At 37.4% G+C, this 19,152-nt stretch overlaps 2 protein-coding genes across 3 annotated transcripts in view; both read right to left on the bottom strand.

Annotated features, from left to right (window-relative positions):
• Positions 1-19,152, bottom strand: part of CCSER2 (coiled-coil serine rich protein 2) — a 165,198-nt gene that overhangs the window by 30,799 nt on the left and 115,247 nt on the right. For both annotated transcript variants that reach the window (XM_004484502.5, XM_004484500.5), the window contains exons 8-9: positions 15,545-15,631; positions 9,144-9,233 (exon numbers count right to left, since the gene is read on the bottom strand). In XM_004484502.5, coding sequence (XP_004484559.1) covers positions 9,144-9,233; positions 15,545-15,631 — 177 coding nt within the window. The remainder of the gene's footprint in view (positions 1-9,143; positions 9,234-15,544; positions 15,632-19,152) is intronic.
• LOC101417807 (neuromodulin) lies at positions 10,713-14,722 on the bottom strand. The gene has a single exon (XM_058299399.2). It carries the CDS (start codon positions 11,626-11,628, stop codon positions 10,897-10,899), a length of 732 nt encoding a protein of 243 aa, XP_058155382.1. The 5' UTR covers positions 11,629-14,722; the 3' UTR covers positions 10,713-10,896.

Below are 19,152 nucleotides of genomic sequence, written 5' to 3'. Positions count from 1 at the left end.
TATATGTAGAAGTTTTAATTAGCTTTACTGTAAAATTATGGAAATGTAGAGTGGATGGTAACACACAGTGAGTAACAGCTAGTTTATAAATGGGGATGTGACTGAAAATGGTAGTCTAGTTATGTAAATGCCAATTGACAGAATGCTTGAGAATAATCTAGGAACTGGATAGCACAGTAAACCAAGAGGTGGGTGAGAATTGTGGTTGATGGTACAGATGCAAGAGTGTCTTTGTTAGTTAGAACAAATGTATATCACTACTGCAGGGTGTTGGGAATGTGGAGAAGCATGGGAAAGCTGGAGTCACCTATGGACTGTGGTTAGTAGTAATAATATAATATTCTTGCATCTATGCCAAAGATGTACTGTGTTGATACTGAGGTAGTATGGAAAATGTGAGCCAAATGTACACTATGGACATGGTAACAATCAGATGATATTATTTTATCTGTAGCAAATGACACACCACATTGTGGTGTGTTGATGGAGGGGTGTTGTTTGGGAAGTCTGCACATGTGCATGATTGTTTTATATAAGTTTACAACTTGTCATAAAAAATATATTTAAAAAATAATAATAGGGTGGTTGGGGGAAAAACACACCAAATGTAAGATAAGAACTATGATTAGTAGTAAGATTTTGACAGTGTTCTTTCATGTTTGTAACAAACGTCTCATGACAATGCAAGGTGTTGGTAGAGGGTTGATGGATGGGACCCCTGTTTGATGTTATGCATGTTTGCTTTGAAGGTCACAACTTTTACTATACACTTAATTGTTTATGTATGTTCATATATAAATGATATAAAGGTAATAATCATCAGATTGGTTAGGGGAAAAATACTTCGTTCAGTAGTAATATTTTGACAATGCTCTTTAATCGTTAGTTGAAAAGGTTTAAAAACAATGCAAGTTATTGGTGGTAGGGTGAGATGTTATATATGTTTGTTTGATGTTACATATTTTTGTTTTGTAATTTCACAACTATTATACATTGTTTATGTATGTTTATGTATGAGTGATATATTTCAATAAATTAAAAAAACAAACAATCAAAATATAATGGTACACCAGGGAGCATAAATTCCAAAGTAAGGTCCACTGGCAGATTGCCAAATTCCTGAGCCATCTGCCCTGCTTATAGTGTCTGGATGTCTCCAGAGCCCTCAGGAGCCCCACTGTTTGAAGCAATGTTTACCATGGCAGTCAATGAGATCCTGCTGAGACATGCATAAGCATAACTTCTGGAATGGCCTCCTGATTCATTTTGAAATCCCTTAGCCATAAAAACTCATTTGAATTTACCATTTCCCCTTTTTGGTCAAGTTCTTTTTCCAGATGCATTGCTTGCTAGTTGGTGCTCGGTAGTACCAGGGAGGCTCAACCCCAAGAGTTATGTCCTATTCTGGGAGTTGGGGGGAGGAGAGAGTGTGTTTATATGCGGAGTTTGGCTTAGAAAGAGGCCACATTTTAGATTCATTTATAGTTTCTGTACACATGGTTCTTCTGCCCCTTTATATGAACCTAAAATTAGCACTATACTTTATAAATATATTCCCAGAGACTTAATCTTTGGTTCATCCATGTGCCAGTTGAGTCCTGAATCTCAGCAGAGTTGCAACACCTACTCTCCAGTTCACTGGACTCACCCAGGACAACTATGAAGGAGATGATGATGGACAATGACCATCCCAAGGAACAGAGAGTGTCTGCAACAGCAAGCAAGATAGTTCCATCCATCTGCCCCATAGGATCTAAGTCCCATTTTAATTAGAAGCAGAGTGGGCATCACCATTCCAAAATTCTCAAAATTGGGGAATGAACAATGGACTAAAGTAGACTTAATATTACTCTTCTATATATTTATTATTATTCTAGCAATGGAGGAACTTTTATCACTGATATAAAGGCAGTGGTCACCAGAGGTTCTGAGGGATGGGAGAGGGAAGAATAGGTGTAATATGGGGATATTTTGGGGACATTGGAATTGTCCTGCATGGCACTGCAAAGATGGATACAGGCCATTTTATATTTTGTCAAAACCTACAAAATTGTGCAAGGCAGAGTGTAAACTACAATGTAAACTATAGTCCACAGTTAGTAGCAATGCTTTAAATGTGTTCATCAATTATAACAAATGCACCACAATAATGAAGGATGTTGTTAATATAGGAAAGTGGGGGGTGAGGAGTGGGGAATATGAAAATTCCCTATGCTTTCTCTGTAACATTTACGTAATCTAAAGCTTCTTTAAAAATAAAAAAAATTAAGACTTTTTTTAAAAATTAAAAAACATAATGGTAAACCGATGGTTTTGTCCTTACAATGTATACACATGTAACTTGTGACAAAAATTACATAAAAATGGGGATGGTGGGGTACAGGAACAAAGTTTGTATGTACAACTGACATACATAACATTACTTTGGTATCAAAGTAAACAAGATTGTTAAAGATTGGGGATGTTAAATTTCAACCCCATAGGAAATATAATGAAAATACTGGAGAATATGCAAACACACAGAGACAGAAATTAGACTATAGGTTGCCAGGGGCAGGAGGTCTGGGAAGTTACTGCAAATGGGTGTAGGTTTCTCTTTGAGGGGATGGGAACGTTTTAGTAATAGAAGGTATTAAGGGTAATTAATGTGATTAATTCCACTGAATGGAGTGGTTGAGATGAGAAAGTTTATGTTGTTACATATATGTTCCCACAATTAGAGGAGAGGGAGAGGGAGAGGGAGAGGGAGAGGGAGAGGGAGAGGGAGAGGGAGAGGGAGATGGAGGCTCATAATATATTATTGGGACATAAGAAAACACTGAAATAGAGACTGCAAGCTTTATAACAATGTTCAGCTTCTTGAACTTGATAACTTCACTGAAGTGAATATATAAGTAAATATCCTTATTCTTAGGAAATGTGCACTTAGGTGTGTGTCCAAGGAGCATCATGTATACAACTGACACTCGTCTTCAGAAAAAGGACTGGTAAATAGAAAGATAGGCAGATAGATAGGTAGATAGATTAATAGACAGATTGAATGATAAAGGATATATGGCAAATGTTATAATTGGTAGATGTGGATATCTAAGGGATGGAGTATGCTGGAGTTCTCTTTATGGGATTTGCATTATTTTTGCAACTGTTGTGTAAGTTTGAAAGCATTTCAAATAAAAGGTTTAAAATTTGTTTTTAAAATGGAAAGAATTTACTGTTCTTTTTTCAATTCCCATTACTCAATCCAGAGCCAAAGCTTAATCAAATGACCTCTGTCCAGAGCTGCTCTGTCCAACCTGGTTGCTAGCAGCTACATGAGTCCTCTGAATCATGAGAGTATATATAAAATGTGCCGTAAATATAAAATACACACCAGATGTCAAAAACTTAGTTAAAAAAGAAGTAAAATATCTCCCTATCTTCCTTATATTGATTACATGTTCAAATGATAATATTTCACATAATATTTACATATTTAATATTTAGATAATATTTTAAATATTTCATTAATATTAATTTCACCTGTTTCTTTTAACTTTTAATTTAGAAACTAGAAAATTTTAAATGATATATGTGGCTCAAATTGTATTTCTCATGTAGAGCATGGAAGAGTGCATAATTTGTTCTTGGCTGATGCCATGAAGAATACCTAAAATCTGACCAGGATAAGGACTTTGCTTACTAGAATCTACTTCATATTTTCTATAATGACTTCTAGTGTAAACATTAAGTATGAGATACTCACTTTAAAGAACCTGAGTCTAAAGCCAGTAAGTACTAGGTATGCATATGAATCTACCATATCCAAGGAAAAGAACATTTGTAGGAAGACAGGACATTCGACATAGAGAATAGATGCATATATTATTTAAATTGCTCTTTAAATTGGTGGGACAAAATAACAAAACACAGAGAAACAAGAAAACAAAACACAGGAGTGTCTGCATTCAGGGTTTTAGAGGAAGCTCTTCAGTTCTCTAAACATGAAGCCTACCACAACCAAGTCTTCATAAAAAGCCTTTCTGTGACCTCTAATTGCAGGGGGTGAGATAAGGAACTGTAAGCCAAGTCCTCCAAAACATCTGAGGTGCTTTCCTCAGTTACTTTTTTTTAAAGCAGAGATAAGAGAGTTCCTGATCCCTGAGGGGAATAAATGGAGCTGTCATCTGAAGTAAAGGATGGGAAATGACTATCTTAGAATTGAGGACATAAAACTTATTCCTGCATCTTGCAGATTAGTTTGCATATTTTTCCCTCTCCTGAGAGCACTTATGAAGACTTCATGAATGGTTTTACTTGCCCTCAAAAGGGTCTCTGGCACACACTGTAAGCCTTCTCAGAGGATAAGCCTTCTCAGAGGATAAAGCTAGTCCCTTCTCGAGCAGAAGAGAGCCTCCATCCTATCGTCTTTATCCCAAAAGGTTAAATGTGCTTTATACTAGTTCTCAACATTGGAAATGCTCGTCTCAAATCCAAGCCACATGGAAAAGCATCCTGTAACATGCCTGCAACACATCTTGGGCAGCTTCCTATAGAAATAGAAACCTTTATCATACCTAAACAAATAGCACTCAGCAGCTGAGTAACTACTACTGCCCTGCTAGGGCTCAGTTTCACAAATAACACCCAAACTAAACCAAAAGCAATTTTGACCTTTTATCAGTATAATTCCAGCATCAAAAGCATCTATACCATGAAAGCCAAATGTTCCTACAGGTAAAAAGATGCCTCCCAAATTGTAAGATCAAAATATATAATCAATACATAAAAGCTGAGGTTGGAAATATATAGAAAATAGCACAAGAGAATGGTTCCTAGACTAGGAGGAGGGAAGACAGGATTTCTTAGGTAGCAAAACATCACAAAAAGGAATTGTCATAACAGAACAGTTGACAGTGTCTCCCATACCTGAAGTGGGGGTGTGGGGTTTAAGAGGGGAGCCCTTTCTGGCCAAGGAGTCACCTGTCCCTGCCAGAGTAGCAGGCATTTCTCTTGTAGGCTCTTACCACCTGATGACATCAAACCTTTGAACCATTCAATCTAGCATCAAGGCCACCAAGCCATATTCTGCTCCTAACTTAGCTGGTGGCTGTACAAATCTGCACAACTCTTTCAGAAAAAAAGATATGGTAATGTATTTCAAGAATCTTACAAAGGAATTCATTCCTCACTGATTGCATATAATGCATCACATAATCTTGGTTAAGCATACACACAAAATAATAACAACTATCTCCAAAACTACCTCCATCATCACAACCACCACCTAAGCAGTTTAAAAAAAACATCATGTAGATGGAAGCAACTGTGGTTAAAGCAACTGAGCTCCCATTTACCATGTGGAGGACCCAGATTAGATCTCCAGGACCTCCTGGTAAAAAAAAAAAAAGAAAAGAAAAAAGGTGCCCCAGACCTGCGCAGAGAGGCCAAGGCCAGGCCTCTGCGCAGCAAAGTGTTACTAAGGGTGGGAACTGTACCTTCCACGTTTACACTCCCAGACAGGACGTAAAAGGAATTGCTAGGTGACTGTCTACTTCTCCTGCCTGTTTCTTCCTCTTATTTCCGTTTGGTTCTCTACTTCAAAGATCTCACAGGCAGCCATGAGCTGATACCCACACTCCCTCAGATAAATCCATGAAGAAGACTTTCGCTGGGCTCAGTATTCAAATTCCCACTGTTCAGTTCCTACTGGTGGCCTATCACTCCTCCTCCTAAGGTTTGCCTGAGATGTGGCTACTGTATTTTTTTGCTGTTCTTTTTTTCCACCTCCTAAACAGCTGCTAACAGGCCTTATGTACAGTATCCCTCTCCCTCTCTATCCTTCTTCACTACAATCAGATTTCTTCCTTCACTTCCAGGAACTGTGCAGAGGAAATGCTCACTTATGCCTCACAACCCTCAGAGATAGAGTCTACAATCTTCAATTTAGTAATAGCAATAATAAAAAAAGAAAAAATAATAATAGAGAGTATTAGGAAGGATATTTAAATTTTCTAAGATATTACAAGGAAGGTGAAGAAGTAGGAATTAGATTATAACTTTCCACTGGCCCAAAGCAGAACAAAATTGTTTATTTACACTAAACTTGGGGATTTTTAATACAAGATGTTAGGATTTCCAAAATCACTGCCTAATACGCTAGATAGTGCCAAAGTAGAACCCCAGTGCCCATCGCCCACCCCATCATCAGCATCTTGTTTAAACATGTCAGGTCTCTGCTTAGTGAGAACATTGAGAGTAAAGCACAACTTTTTAAAAGAGAAAAGAAAATCTTCGTAATTATAGAAAATGGCTTCCAGAATAAAGTAAATTCTTTCAAATAATCCTCATGTCCAAAGAACCAAAAAATCAGAGACTAAACACAGTAGTATTTAACTAAATAGATAACTTAGTAAAACTACTTTTTCAGAAATTCCTGGATAAAAATTTGTATTCTACTTTAACTTCTGCTGTTCCTCTAAACATACATTATCCTATCCACAGAAAATCATGTACTTTCTATAATAACTCAAAACATACCTCCCCCACCTCTTTGCCTTCTTCCATTTCAATCTGCAAAGCCTCTATAAATCCTTCAAGCATCCTCAGTGTGCTTTTAGGGGAGGAATTTTGGCCTGGTAGTCAGGATTCCTAAGTTATCCTACTACTCAGCCACTCGGTAGTTAGAGAAACTTTAATATGCCACGTGCTGGGTCCTAATCTCAGCAGAATTGAAGCCAACACCTACTTTCCAGTTCATCAGACTCAGACTCGCCCAGGACAACTAACAAAAGGATGGTAATGGACAACGCCCATCCCAAGAAGCAGAGTATCCACAACTGCAAGGAAGACAGTTCCACTCATTTGTCCCAGGGGATCTAAGCCCCCTCTCAATCAGAAGCAGAGTGGGTATCACCATACCAAAATCCTCAAGACTGGAGAATTAACAAACACAAGGGGGGAGAGCAACTTTGGACTAAAGTAGACTTCTTACTATTCTAGTAATGGAAGAACTTCTAACATTGGTATAAAGGCTGTGGTCACCAGAGGTTCTGAGGGGAGGAGGAGGGAAGAATAGATACCACATGGGGCATTTTTGAGACACTGGAATCATTCTGAATGATACTGCAATGATGGATACAAGCCATTACACATTTTGTCTAAACCTACACAATTATGTGGTGCAAAGTGGAAAACAATGTAAACTATAGATCATGATTAGCAGTAATGCTTCAATATGTGTTCGTCAACTTTAACAAATGCACTACGCTAATGAAGGATGTTGTTAATGGGCGAAAGTATAAGGGGAAGAGTGGGTGGGGTATATGGGAATTCCCTAAATTTTCAATGTAACATTTGTGTAATCTAAAGCTCCTTTAAAAATAAAGGGAAAAATACGCCATTTAATCTCTCATTTACAAAACAAAGGCATCAGGCCAGGTGATTTTTATTCCTAGAGCAAAAGATAGGGAAGCTGAAGTCTGGGTTTGCTAGGGGATGCTAGCCCTGGAAAATTGACCTTCACCTCACTTAAGATCATAGCAAAACTAACTCAGGGATATATTTAGGAATGTACTGGGATTGTTTTGTAACAGTTACCTTTATCTGGTGAGCAGGTAGAATAATAGCCAGTTTCCAGAATAGTGAGGTTGAGTGACCCAGAGAAGGTATAAGTCTCCCATGAGAATGACAAACATAACTTCTCACACTTAATGGAATCATCAGTCAATTTAACAAAATCATCATCAGGCACATATATCCCTGTGGGGAACTTGGAGAAACCAAAGAAGCACACAGTTCCATCTAAAAGCATGGAACATGCTCTTTTTATTTTGTAACTGCCTTCAGATATGTTTCCATATCCTTTGACATTAAAGAAACTTTACATCATCTCTATTACTGTCTTTCAGTTCCATTGCAACTGACTACCAAGCAAGCACTTTCTGTGCTTTTGCTTTCTATGATTCAAACACTCCCTTCGCCTTCTTCAACAAGCTCACCAATTCCTCCAAGATTCTCCCAATCCTTTGAACTTTATATCAATGCATCATCAATCCCTTTGATATGCACTAATTAATGGAGGAAGCCTTCATCTGTGTCCGTCTTTTCTCAATTCCCCACTTCTACTTCAAGAGCCTAATATCTGGGACAGGAGATGCTCACCAAACTTTTATTGAATAAATTAATTCTTAGATAGTACCTTATACATGTAGAGCACACAAAAAAATCATTTGTTGGATGAAAAGAAACAAAAATATTATATCAATTTATAGGCCTATTTTTAAGTTCTAAACATAGGATCAGTTAAGTTCTAAACATAGGATCACTTACTATATTAGCCATTTTATTTCTCTACTCATTTGTGTTACCAGCATTCTTCCACTAAATACAAGACAAAAGGAGAGTCAAGGCTGGCTTACCAGGCATTCCTTTAACAAGAAAAGCCTACCACCCACCACTGCACAATAGGATAATGTTGACCAAAGGCCACAGTGATGATTCTTTGGCTCCGGCACATCCTGAACAGACTTCTGAAGAACTCAGATTAAATCATGGTCAGCATGTTCTTACTTCTAAGTATGTTTTGAGATATAATACTTTTTTAAAATGACAAATGAGTACAGATAGAATGGCTACTTTCTACTGTTTAGAAGAAACCATTCCCTAACTAGACCTAAAACATAACATTTACTGTCTAAATTCATTTAAGTTTTTAAAAACCTCAATGGTTATTTGAGTTAATTATCATAATAGAACAAATCTGAAAAGTTTCTACAAGAAAAGGAATACACTATATTGTATATTTTCCAAGTGCCATATGCTGATTAAAAGAGAATAATGCGTATTGGACTTCTGTTTATTTTAGGGCATGTAGAAATCCTACTTCCATAAATACATGCAGTGAGAGAAGACTAGACACTCAAATAAAATGAGCTATAGCTTGCAAAAAATGGAGAAGCTATTAAGTGCACATTCACTTATATGAGACACACAAGACAAGTTTTAGAAAGCACATAAACATCTAAGGGACAAGAAAAACTTACCTAGAAACAATCGACAGCCAAGGCATATCACATTCAAAATTGTTAGAGCTTATAGTAAAAAGGGTAGAACGAAACATCAAAATAGTAAATGACAGAGGAAAAGGTTAAGGGCATGTTACTTACAGGAATTCTTCTCCAAGGTGTTTGGGTATATTTATCGGCATATGTGCATTTTTCCTCTTTAGATTTTTGGTGGCAATTACACCGAGTTGCCTAAAGAAACACACAAATTGGTTTAAATTCTGTTTACACACATATACACACACAAATAAGATGATAAGGGAGGACAAAAAAATGTCAAGAATACAACTTTAAAATGTACAGGATTTCCCATCAACTCTTACAGTCACTAAAGCAAAGGCAACTGCCCCACAATTTCTTAACTGCACTTGAAATGATGACACCAAACCACAAACAAGGCTGTGCTAGGAAGCCTCTTTAATGAGATGCTGTTTTTTACTGGATTCCAGTATTTTGAAGGGTCTCCACCCTTTGACAAGATCCATCTGACCATCTCAGTTCACGAATGAATTCTTCATTCTTGATTCTACTCAAAGCACACTAATTTATAAAACACAAAATAATGTATCTATTTTATAAATTTTGGTCTGTCAAATAATCATTAAATAAAAAAAGAACACACAGACTGATAATTTCCCTTTAGTATGAAGCGGTAATATAACCATCCTCACTGGAGGATAAATATACTTGCTTATATAGCAAATTCTTTCTTACTTCATAAGTTGAAATTATATGTTTCTATTTTTAAAATATTTACCAATATCCAAAATTTTTCATAATTATAATTGGATCATTTCAATTTCCTTACACAGAACAAAATCTTATCACTGAAAACAAAAATATCTGTATGGATAATATTTCCAATTCTAACAAATGGAAGTCACTGAAATGAAATTCAAGATATAAGCAAGTCAATTTAGTGAGAGTCCTTAGAATTCAGTGTATGGGCATATAACATCTAACACACATAGGAAACACATTAAGGAGAGAAAAGAATATAAAACATTGTATCTCAATGCAAGCACATTATTCATTCTTTTCTGACAAGTGAAATTTCAAGATAATTTCCTTTTTGTGGTCTACGTGATAAAATGCGACAAATAAGATCTGGTAAACATTTGAGCTTCCATAATTTGTCAAGCCTCGCTTTAGTGACACCTCAACAGATACAAAATGACTACCAAGTCAAGGCCTCACCATCTACTTTCCTTACTGCTGGCTGATAAATTTCATTTCAGATGTCCACCTTCCATGTGCTCCTGTGTTCAGGGAAGTTTATCCTGTCTCTTCACCCAGACACAGATCTTTTTTTTTTTTACGCTAATTGGCACATTTGCTTTATTTATTTATTTTTAAAACAAACTGGGTTTTTAAATTTTTTTCCTTTTTGCTCATTCCATCACATTGTAAAGGAGAAAAAGAAAAATGGTTTTGAATTCACTTGATATTTTGGACTCCTCAGATGAACGGAACATTGCACACACACTTGGAACAGAGAGAGAGAGAGAGGAAAGTGGACTCCCACAGGGCCACACGCACCAGGTCAAAGAACTTGGATACACTGTAAGAATGTCCCAAATGACTGGATCATCATTACCAAAAACTTGCCATAACAACACCAAGAAACAAAAAAGGTTTAAGCCACACTGTTTGACTTGGGATCTTTCCTGCTTTTTTTTTTTTTCTTTAAATGTTTGCCACACAGAGAGAAAAAGGGCTAGTGGGAAGAGAGGACAGACTCACAGACGTGAGCAGGACAGGAAAGGAAACTTCAGAGTGGAGTTGGATAAAGGGTGAGGAGAGACAGGGGTCAGGAGAGGGGAGATGGGGGACGTGGAGAGCCATTTCTTAAAGTTCAGGCATGTTCTTGGTCCGCCTCACGCTCTTCTCCTTTACCCTCATCCTGTCGGGCACTTTCCTTAGGTTTGGTTTCATCTACAGCTTCTATCTTCTCTTCAGCTTGGCTGCTCTCAGCAGTCTCCGTTGGAGGCTGGGCCGTTGCCTTGACAGCAGCGTCCTCTGCAGCAGGGGTAGTGGCAGCAGCAGCAGCAGTGACAGCAGCAGGCACATCGGCTTGTTTAGGCTCCTCCTTGGCTGGGGCGTCTGCGGCCTTGGAGGACAGGGAGTTATCAGTGGAAGCTTTAGTGGCACTTTCTGTCTCAGCAGAGCCAGCCTTTTCCTCCGAGGGTGCAGTAGCCTGTGGGGCTGCCTGCTCTGTGGCAGCATCAGCGGCGCTCTCTCCCTTCTTCTCCTCGGAAGGAGTTTCTCCTGCTTTGCCGGTCTCCTCAGGCTTGGGGCCAGTGGCTGGGGCCGCTTCGGTGGCAGCGGAGCCTTCTCCCTCCTTCTTCTCTACTCCATCAGCAACAGGGGCTTCGTCCTTCTTCTCATTTGCTTCAGCCTCAGCAGCTTGGGCATCCCCCTTCTTCTCTCCTTTAAGCTTTTTCCTTGTTATGTGTCCACGGAAGCTAGCCTGAATTTTGGTGGCAGCCTTATGAGCTTTATCTTCTGGTTTGATGCCATCTTGTTCAATCTTTTGGTCCTCATCATTTTTTTCAACCTGTTTGGTTCTTCTCATACAGCACAGCATGGTTGTATCGTCCCTTGCCTTCTTCCTGCCTTCTCTCCTCTCCTCCTCTCTTTCTTATTCCCCCCCCTCTCCACCTCTTTTCTGCTCGCTTGCTCACTCGCTCTCTCTCGCGCGCGCGCTAGTGCGCTCTCCCAGACACAGATCTTAATGAGCCTGAGACAATCTAAGCTGAAGAAGGGAAAAGTAGCCTTTGATACCAGAGGTATCTCAGAGTGTTTCTGAGAAAGTATTCATTTATTTTAAAAGCAAGCGCCTCTGCCTCCAGACAAAATTGTGTGGGATGGCAACACAGAGGTACAGCAGGCATCCTGTAACCAGGAAGAGAAATAAGGGGGTCCCAAAAAAGCCAACGTAGAACCAAGTTGAACCATTAACCATGAACTGGATGGGATCTATGCACATCTTGTTTTTTGAGTTGCCAAATATTCACATTTTTTAAGTCACTTTTAGTTAGGGATTCTTACCTGGAACTTAAAATATCATTTTAAAATGCATTGATTTACTAGCTGGAAGATGTGAGGCAAATAGTTAAATAAGAATTACTGTTTACCATGTACCCAGGGACAAGGTATAGCACAGGTAGTTTACATACATTGTTCATGTAATTATCACGGCCTTCTACGGGCAGTATTATTTTTATCTTCATTTACAGACAAGCTTAGGAGAGATAAAGTGACTTCCTAAGAAAACATAGCCATTAAAGTTTCAAAACCAGAAATGAACCCAGGACTGACCAGCTTCAAAGCTGGCCATAGCTTTAACATATATATTACACAGCTAGCCCCCTTCACCTGGGTAACCTGAGTTCTGTTTTCCATGTCTCCAAATGAAAATACTGCACATTTCATAGAAAATATGAAGTCAATACTTTATATTTTCACTGTATTTTTCTGAAAGTTTGCATACAAACAAGTTAAAGTTTAAAAAAAAAAGGCAAAATGCATAGAAGGCAAGAATTAGAAGGGGACTTTGAAATCACCTAGAATAACCTTCATGTTTTAGATAAATGCAACACTAAAGAGAAGATGGACACTGCCAATGTCATGTAGCTAATACTGGAGACAAGGAAACTTCTCTGAGTCCCCCTCTAGGCATCTTCTGATGACATTCTGTAGTTTTAAGAAAAGTAACTTAGGATGTAAGGAAAGAAAAACAATTTTTAAATTAAGTAGAAAGGGAAGTTTAACATGAAAAAATGCCGTTACCTATCTCTACTTTTAATGGCTTTAAAACTTTATTAATTTTCTTGATTTGAACAAGAGGCTTTCTAGAGTTCTAAAACTAAACATTATACTATAGTCTTTCTGAATGACTCCTCAGTCCCTCTTGTAAAAGGAATGCGTGGAGTTTCTGGCTGAACGCTGTACAGCCTCCAAGGCGACCTGCAGGAAAACCACGCACAGCAACACGGGTGGCAGCTCTTCACAGTAAGTATGATTTCTAGATCTAATACATCAAAGACAAAGAACTTCACAGCACATACGCAAAAGATTACTGCTTTTATTCTATTTTCTTTATGATTCTCTTAGTTATTTCTAAAATATATTTTTTTTAAAAATTACTTTCAATGCGAGTCACTATCAGGACAACTGGCCCTTTGACCATCAGTACAACAGGAAAAAATAAATTTCTAGATTAAAAGATACTTAAGGAATATATAACCAAAGGAATACATAATACAAAGGCCCTAGATTGGATTCAAGTTTGGACAAGCCAAATATACAGGATGCTGTGGGAACAACTAGGGAAACATGAGTATGGACTGGGCATTAGATGATATTAAGGAATTAGCAGTATTTTGTTAAAGATGATAATATTGTTTTAGTTATGATGATAACTGTTCTTACTTTTTAAGTGCACATACTAACATTAAAAGAATACCTCATTAAAACTTTTCAGTAAAAATCTTTATCTTTCATTACTAGTAAAAGATAGAGTGTCCTCTGTACATAATTCTTTCAGTCTTAAAATTTACTTTGCTAATTTTAGTATTACAACCCGTTATTTGTTGAGAATAATTTTACTCTCCCTTCCTCAACCTTTTATGTTCAGTCTTACAGCATCATTTTACTTTAGCTAAATGTTTTGAACATTCAGGAATTTTACTTTAAATCCTCCATGAAACTGAGTCCCTGAGTAAGACCATTAACATTTACTATTATATTGTTTCATTTGGTCTAACTTCTGCAACCTCAGTTTTTCTGTTTTTTAAGGTTTTCTTGTTATTTTCTCCTTTATAAATCCCTTCTTACTTTCATTGTTTGCAAGATATATTATTCCATTACACTAATACACTATGTCAGAGCATTTCACAAACACTATTTATCAAAATATACCAAAAATAAATAACTTTGGATATCCACTTTTAGGGAAAAAAATTCAGTACTTCTGATTTCCTTCACATATTTCTTATTTCTTTCTACAAGCCGATTTAATCTAAACATTTTTATAAATTAATAGCAATTAAAATTTTTATTAATAAAATTATTTTAATTTTCAAAAAATTACAAATTACATATTCAAGTTCCAAAATTCAAATGATGTATAATTACCTCAGATAAAATAATCAATGATCTGCCATTAGTTGTTGGGAAGTTTATACCATTTAGTCTGTCTTTAGACAGTTTCCATTCTACCACTAATTCCTTTTAATCTTTACTTCCCTATTCTTGAGTTACTTTTCAGTTTCTCACTCAAGTATTTAGAATCCATTATTAGGCAATCTTACAAAAGTTAACTGGTGGCATATTTTTCATGACTTTCAGAGTCTGAGAATTTACCTTTGTATACAAATGATTGGATATAAAACATGGGGATCATAATCTTTTTTCCTCAAGCACATTAGTGACAACAATTTCTTGTGTTCTAAAATACAGTTTTGCAAAATCTAAGCCTTACTTGATTACCTAATGATATCCTTTTTTCTTTCCTTCCCATTCCCCTGAAAGCTGGCTCAGTACTTGCCTTTATTACTGCAATATAAATTTTTGTCTTATTATTTTCCTTTTTAGTTTGGTAGGCTCTCAACTTGCAATGTTAAGGTTTTGAAGTTTTTTTATGGATTTGTTTTACTTGTCATGGATCCGACTGTTCTTACCATTTATTTATTCATAAACTGGGCCTCTGAGATTGGACTTCAGCATCTTCAGAGTTTAGGATATTATTTTATACTTTAAAATAAACTATGAATATCCTTTATATTACGAGTGAGATTATTTCATAATGCTGAATTGTTTTGCAATATCAAAATGTTTCTGACATCCAAAAAGGACTGTTTTTGACTGCTGTGATTTTTCTGCCATTGTGCTTTTTATCCTGTCTTTTATATTATTACAAACTAAATTACAATTAAATTCAAGACACTTTACTTATTGGTTTTTCATATAGAACTAACACTTGAAATTGGAAGAATTGTGAAATTACAAAAACTCAAATCTATTGACTCTTGAAGGGTATCTCCAAAGCCATCAATGGGGAAAAAATATTTTCTTGGAATTACTCCTCATTCTAACAGGCATCCTAGAGATCCCTAAGCCTCAAGTCTCAGAAGTCTCATTCTGCTCAGAGGGAGAGGAAATGCCCTGTTCTCAACTCACCAGCACCTGTTTCTTGAAACATACCTGAAGGAAAACCAATTATCCAAGATGCATAAAATGAATGTAAATGGTGAATTTTAAATCCCCAAAACAGAAGCCACTGAAAATTGATATCAAAGAATTATTTTTCTCACTGAATTTTTAGATTGAAAGCTAAATCACAGTTTTAGAGTGCATATAATGTAAAAATAACATAATAGTCCAATTTTGAAAGCCAAAACTAAAGTTAAACTCCAATTCTGGCTCAGAGTTTTATGAAAAATACATATTGTCCAATTTGAGAAGACTCTATTCTATATACTACATTATATAATACTTACAAGTTGATGTTCTAATAGTTGGATTTTTTCATCTTTTTTCTTTATTTCCTCTTTAAGTTGTTTTATTTCATTTAGTAAATCTTCATTCTGAAATATTTTTAAAAATTTAAGATGAGGTTTAACTGCACTTAAAATATCCTAATGAGAAGTATTAAATCAATGATGAAGATGCAGCAATAAATGAACTGCTCATTTAGGGAGATAAATCCTTGTAAAGCAAATTGTGTATGACAGATATTGAAATATAAAAGTAAAAAAGAACCATTTCAGTCTTTTAAGAATGCACAAATGGAGTCTGACACTTAAAGAATGCATAATGACAGTAGTGACAGCTAGCTTTCACTGAACAATCCTGAAGCCCAGAAATGAGCACAGCTGGGTGTGTAAGCATTTGATCATGACAACAGCCCTGAGATGACACTACTGTCCCCATCTTACAGATAAATCACATACAAAACAACGACTTCAGCTAGACTTCACAGGATGTAGAAGAGTTGCCAGTTAGAGAAAACAAAGGGCAGGACAAGCAGGGGGAATCGCATTAACTAGAGACACAGAGTCATTTCATGGCTGCAGAAATCAGCAGAAGACAAAGGTGGCTGAAAGGACAAATGAGGCTGTGGAAGAAGCTTCGTGTGCCCTGAGCCCTCCCCAGGAGGAGGTGCTGGAGTCCACCTGATCTATAGGAAACGCTACCACTCATAAGAAGAAACCTACTGTCAATGTACACAGCAATACGGCTACATTTTCAAAGTGTAAGTTTCTTCACTACAGAATAGTCCCTTTGGTTTACTACTATTCAGTTATTCAGAAGTATATACCAAGGAACTGGTAAGAGCCAGGAACACTGGACAATAGACATGTGGCATATATCTTCCCAGAAAGAAAAACACTTAAGCAAATAACGATAATGTGTTGTTTCTAAGAAAAGTATGCTACATCCTTCAGATGTGTTGGGAACAAAAATAAATTTCCATCTCCTTAACAAGAGATCAGAAATAGACATTTTGTACAGAATTTAACATATCAAATAAGCATCACAAAGCAACAGGGAAGAAAAGATTCTTTTAAATGCTAAGTATATTGCAATAGGGAAAGACTGTATCATATCTGGAAAAATGATCTCCAGTTGAATTTTAAAAGTCTTTAGGAATTTAAAAAAATCATAAAGCAACAGAATACAAGATGGATTGCAGCTCAGGAAGATACCTCTCTAAGCTATGCCACAAACCAAGTTACTGTGAGGTGAGAAATACATCCAACAAATGTAAAATTTTAAAGCTTCCACACAATTCACATTAAAGTTCAAAGCTGGTGAAAATCCATGCAAATAAAATAATGGATTATATCTAAGGAATATTAAAAGACTGCTCAAATATGTAAGATCATTTTCAAGGCACCATAGAGTAATAGCCAGTCTTCACAAACATATATACAATTGGTAAAGTGTTTTATATGACCTGTTGGGAGAAATATAAACTGAAGTGTTGAAGACATTTTATAGATATTAAATTTGGGGGAGGGGGAATAGCCAATGTTAGCAAGACTGGTAGAAAATATGGTCTATCGTGGCCCTCACAATTGACCCTTCCAGGCAGAATGTGACTGCATGTATTGAGAGTCATAAAAATATCTGCACTCTTTAATTCAGTTATCCCACTCACAGGAATCTATGCCAAAAAAGTCCTACATATGATAATACACCAAGACATTATCTGCAAGATTACCTATTGAAAAATCTAAAAAATTGGCCCTTCATTCCTATAAGGGGACAGGTGAAACAACACAGCAACTTGGTAGAATACCACACAGCCATCACTCATCAGCCATTGCTAGGTTCTGCCAGTGTTACAGGAAATGGGCCCAGAAATGTCGTCAAAATACAATGTGGCACCAATCCAATGTCCACATAGAAGAGGTGGCATTGGATTGGGAAAAGTGGACATGGTGGCTGATGGGTGTGGGGAAAGGCAGGAAGAGATGAGAGGTGGAGGCGTCTTTGGGACATGGAGCTGCCCTGGATGGTGCTTCAGGGGCAATCACCGGACATTGTATATCCTCACAGGGCCCACTGGATGGAATGGGGGAGAGTATGGGCCATGATGTGGACCATTGACTATGAGGTGCAGAGGTGCCCAAAGATGTACTTACCAAATCCAATGGATGTGTCATGATGATGGGAGGGAGTGTTGCTGGGGGGGGGGGAGAGGTGGGGTGGGGGGGTGGGGTTGAATGGGACCTCACATATATATTTTTAATGTAATATTATTACAAAGTCAATAAAATAAAAAAATAAAAAAATAAAAATACAATGTGGCAAGAACATTCATAAGCTAACAGGTATACAGCACTTCCTACATGATAGACACTGCTCTCTAAGGAATTTACAGATAAAAGCAGGCAAAGGAGAACACATCAGGAAATGGGTGACTACAGTGGAATCTTAAAGGATGAGCAGAAAGTTCTGAAGACCAAGAAGTGTGGCAGGCTTTGGATTTTAGGATAAGGTATACTAAGCACTGTACACAAAAATATAGAGGAAAGGAAAGGGAAAGTCTAGTTTTCTAGCGCCGTAAGCAGTGCTGCTACAGCACAAAGGCTGGTTAACAGTGGGAAGCAATTCAGCTAGTAAAAGAGGCAAGGCCAGACCATAGAGGGCCAGAGGCATGGCCTCAGCCAGGAAATGGCGGACAGATTTGCACTGGAGATGGCTTTGACAGATGTTTGGAAGACAGATGGGACATAGCAATGAAAGCAGGCAGGTGAAGTGCTTATCAGGATGTTATAGCACTCCAGAAGAAAGCTGGAGCCTGGCCCAAAATAGAGTAAAAATAGGGGTGGAGATGAGGAGAGGAAATCAAACTTAGAAGATCTGAGTGACTTACTGGATGTAAGGGAAGAGTCAAGAGTGACACCCATACTTCTTGTGTGGGTGACACAATGATGTGGTAAATGCTTGTGCCAACAAAAGAAACAGAGAATAAAGGAAGAGAAATAGGCCTAAGAAGAAATATATGTGAGTTTTAAATACACTGTTAGCAGTACCTCTGGGTGGACCATACTAAGGGACATATCCAGTGGGCAACTGGATTACAAGTTATCGATACCATGTCATGACAGAAATCATTACAGTATAAAGCTCAAAGAACGCTGGACAAAAGACATCAACCTAACATCTACAGAAGAGGAACCTGCCAAGGCATGACAAGAAATGCTGAGAGCTGTGAGGGATTCCAGAGAAGTGACATCGAAGCAAAGGGATGAAGAACTGAAGATGAAGGGCACACCAAATGACTGCAGCTTAAAACCAGCGGCCATCTTCATTCTAGGTTTCCCCATGAGCTGGAAGGGAACCAGGAGTCAAGGACAGGTTTAATTGTTCACTTGGTTTACTGAATTTAACATAGGCATGACATGTAACTTTATAAACTGAGGATAAAGAAAAAGTAGAACATAACACAGAAGACAGATGAAAGACGAGGAGGAGGAAGTTAGGTCCTCAGGCATCAGGAGATAGTCAAGAATATGTAGTCAGGAACAATACAATGACCACATTTTCCCAGTAATTGGTGCAGAATGAATGAGAATGACAACAGGTAAGCGGTAGG

Source organism: Dasypus novemcinctus, chromosome 6 (genome assembly GCF_030445035.2).
Source record: "Dasypus novemcinctus isolate mDasNov1 chromosome 6, mDasNov1.1.hap2, whole genome shotgun sequence".
In the NCBI taxonomy this organism is placed as follows: Eukaryota; Metazoa; Chordata; class Mammalia; order Cingulata; family Dasypodidae; genus Dasypus; species Dasypus novemcinctus.
This window is presented reverse-complemented; position numbering and strand designations above follow the sequence as displayed.

Coding starts and splice junctions, on each gene's coding strand:
- LOC101417807 (XM_058299399.2), bottom strand. CDS start 11,628: ATGCTGTGCTGTATGAGAAGAACCAAACAGGTTGAAAAAAATGATGAG.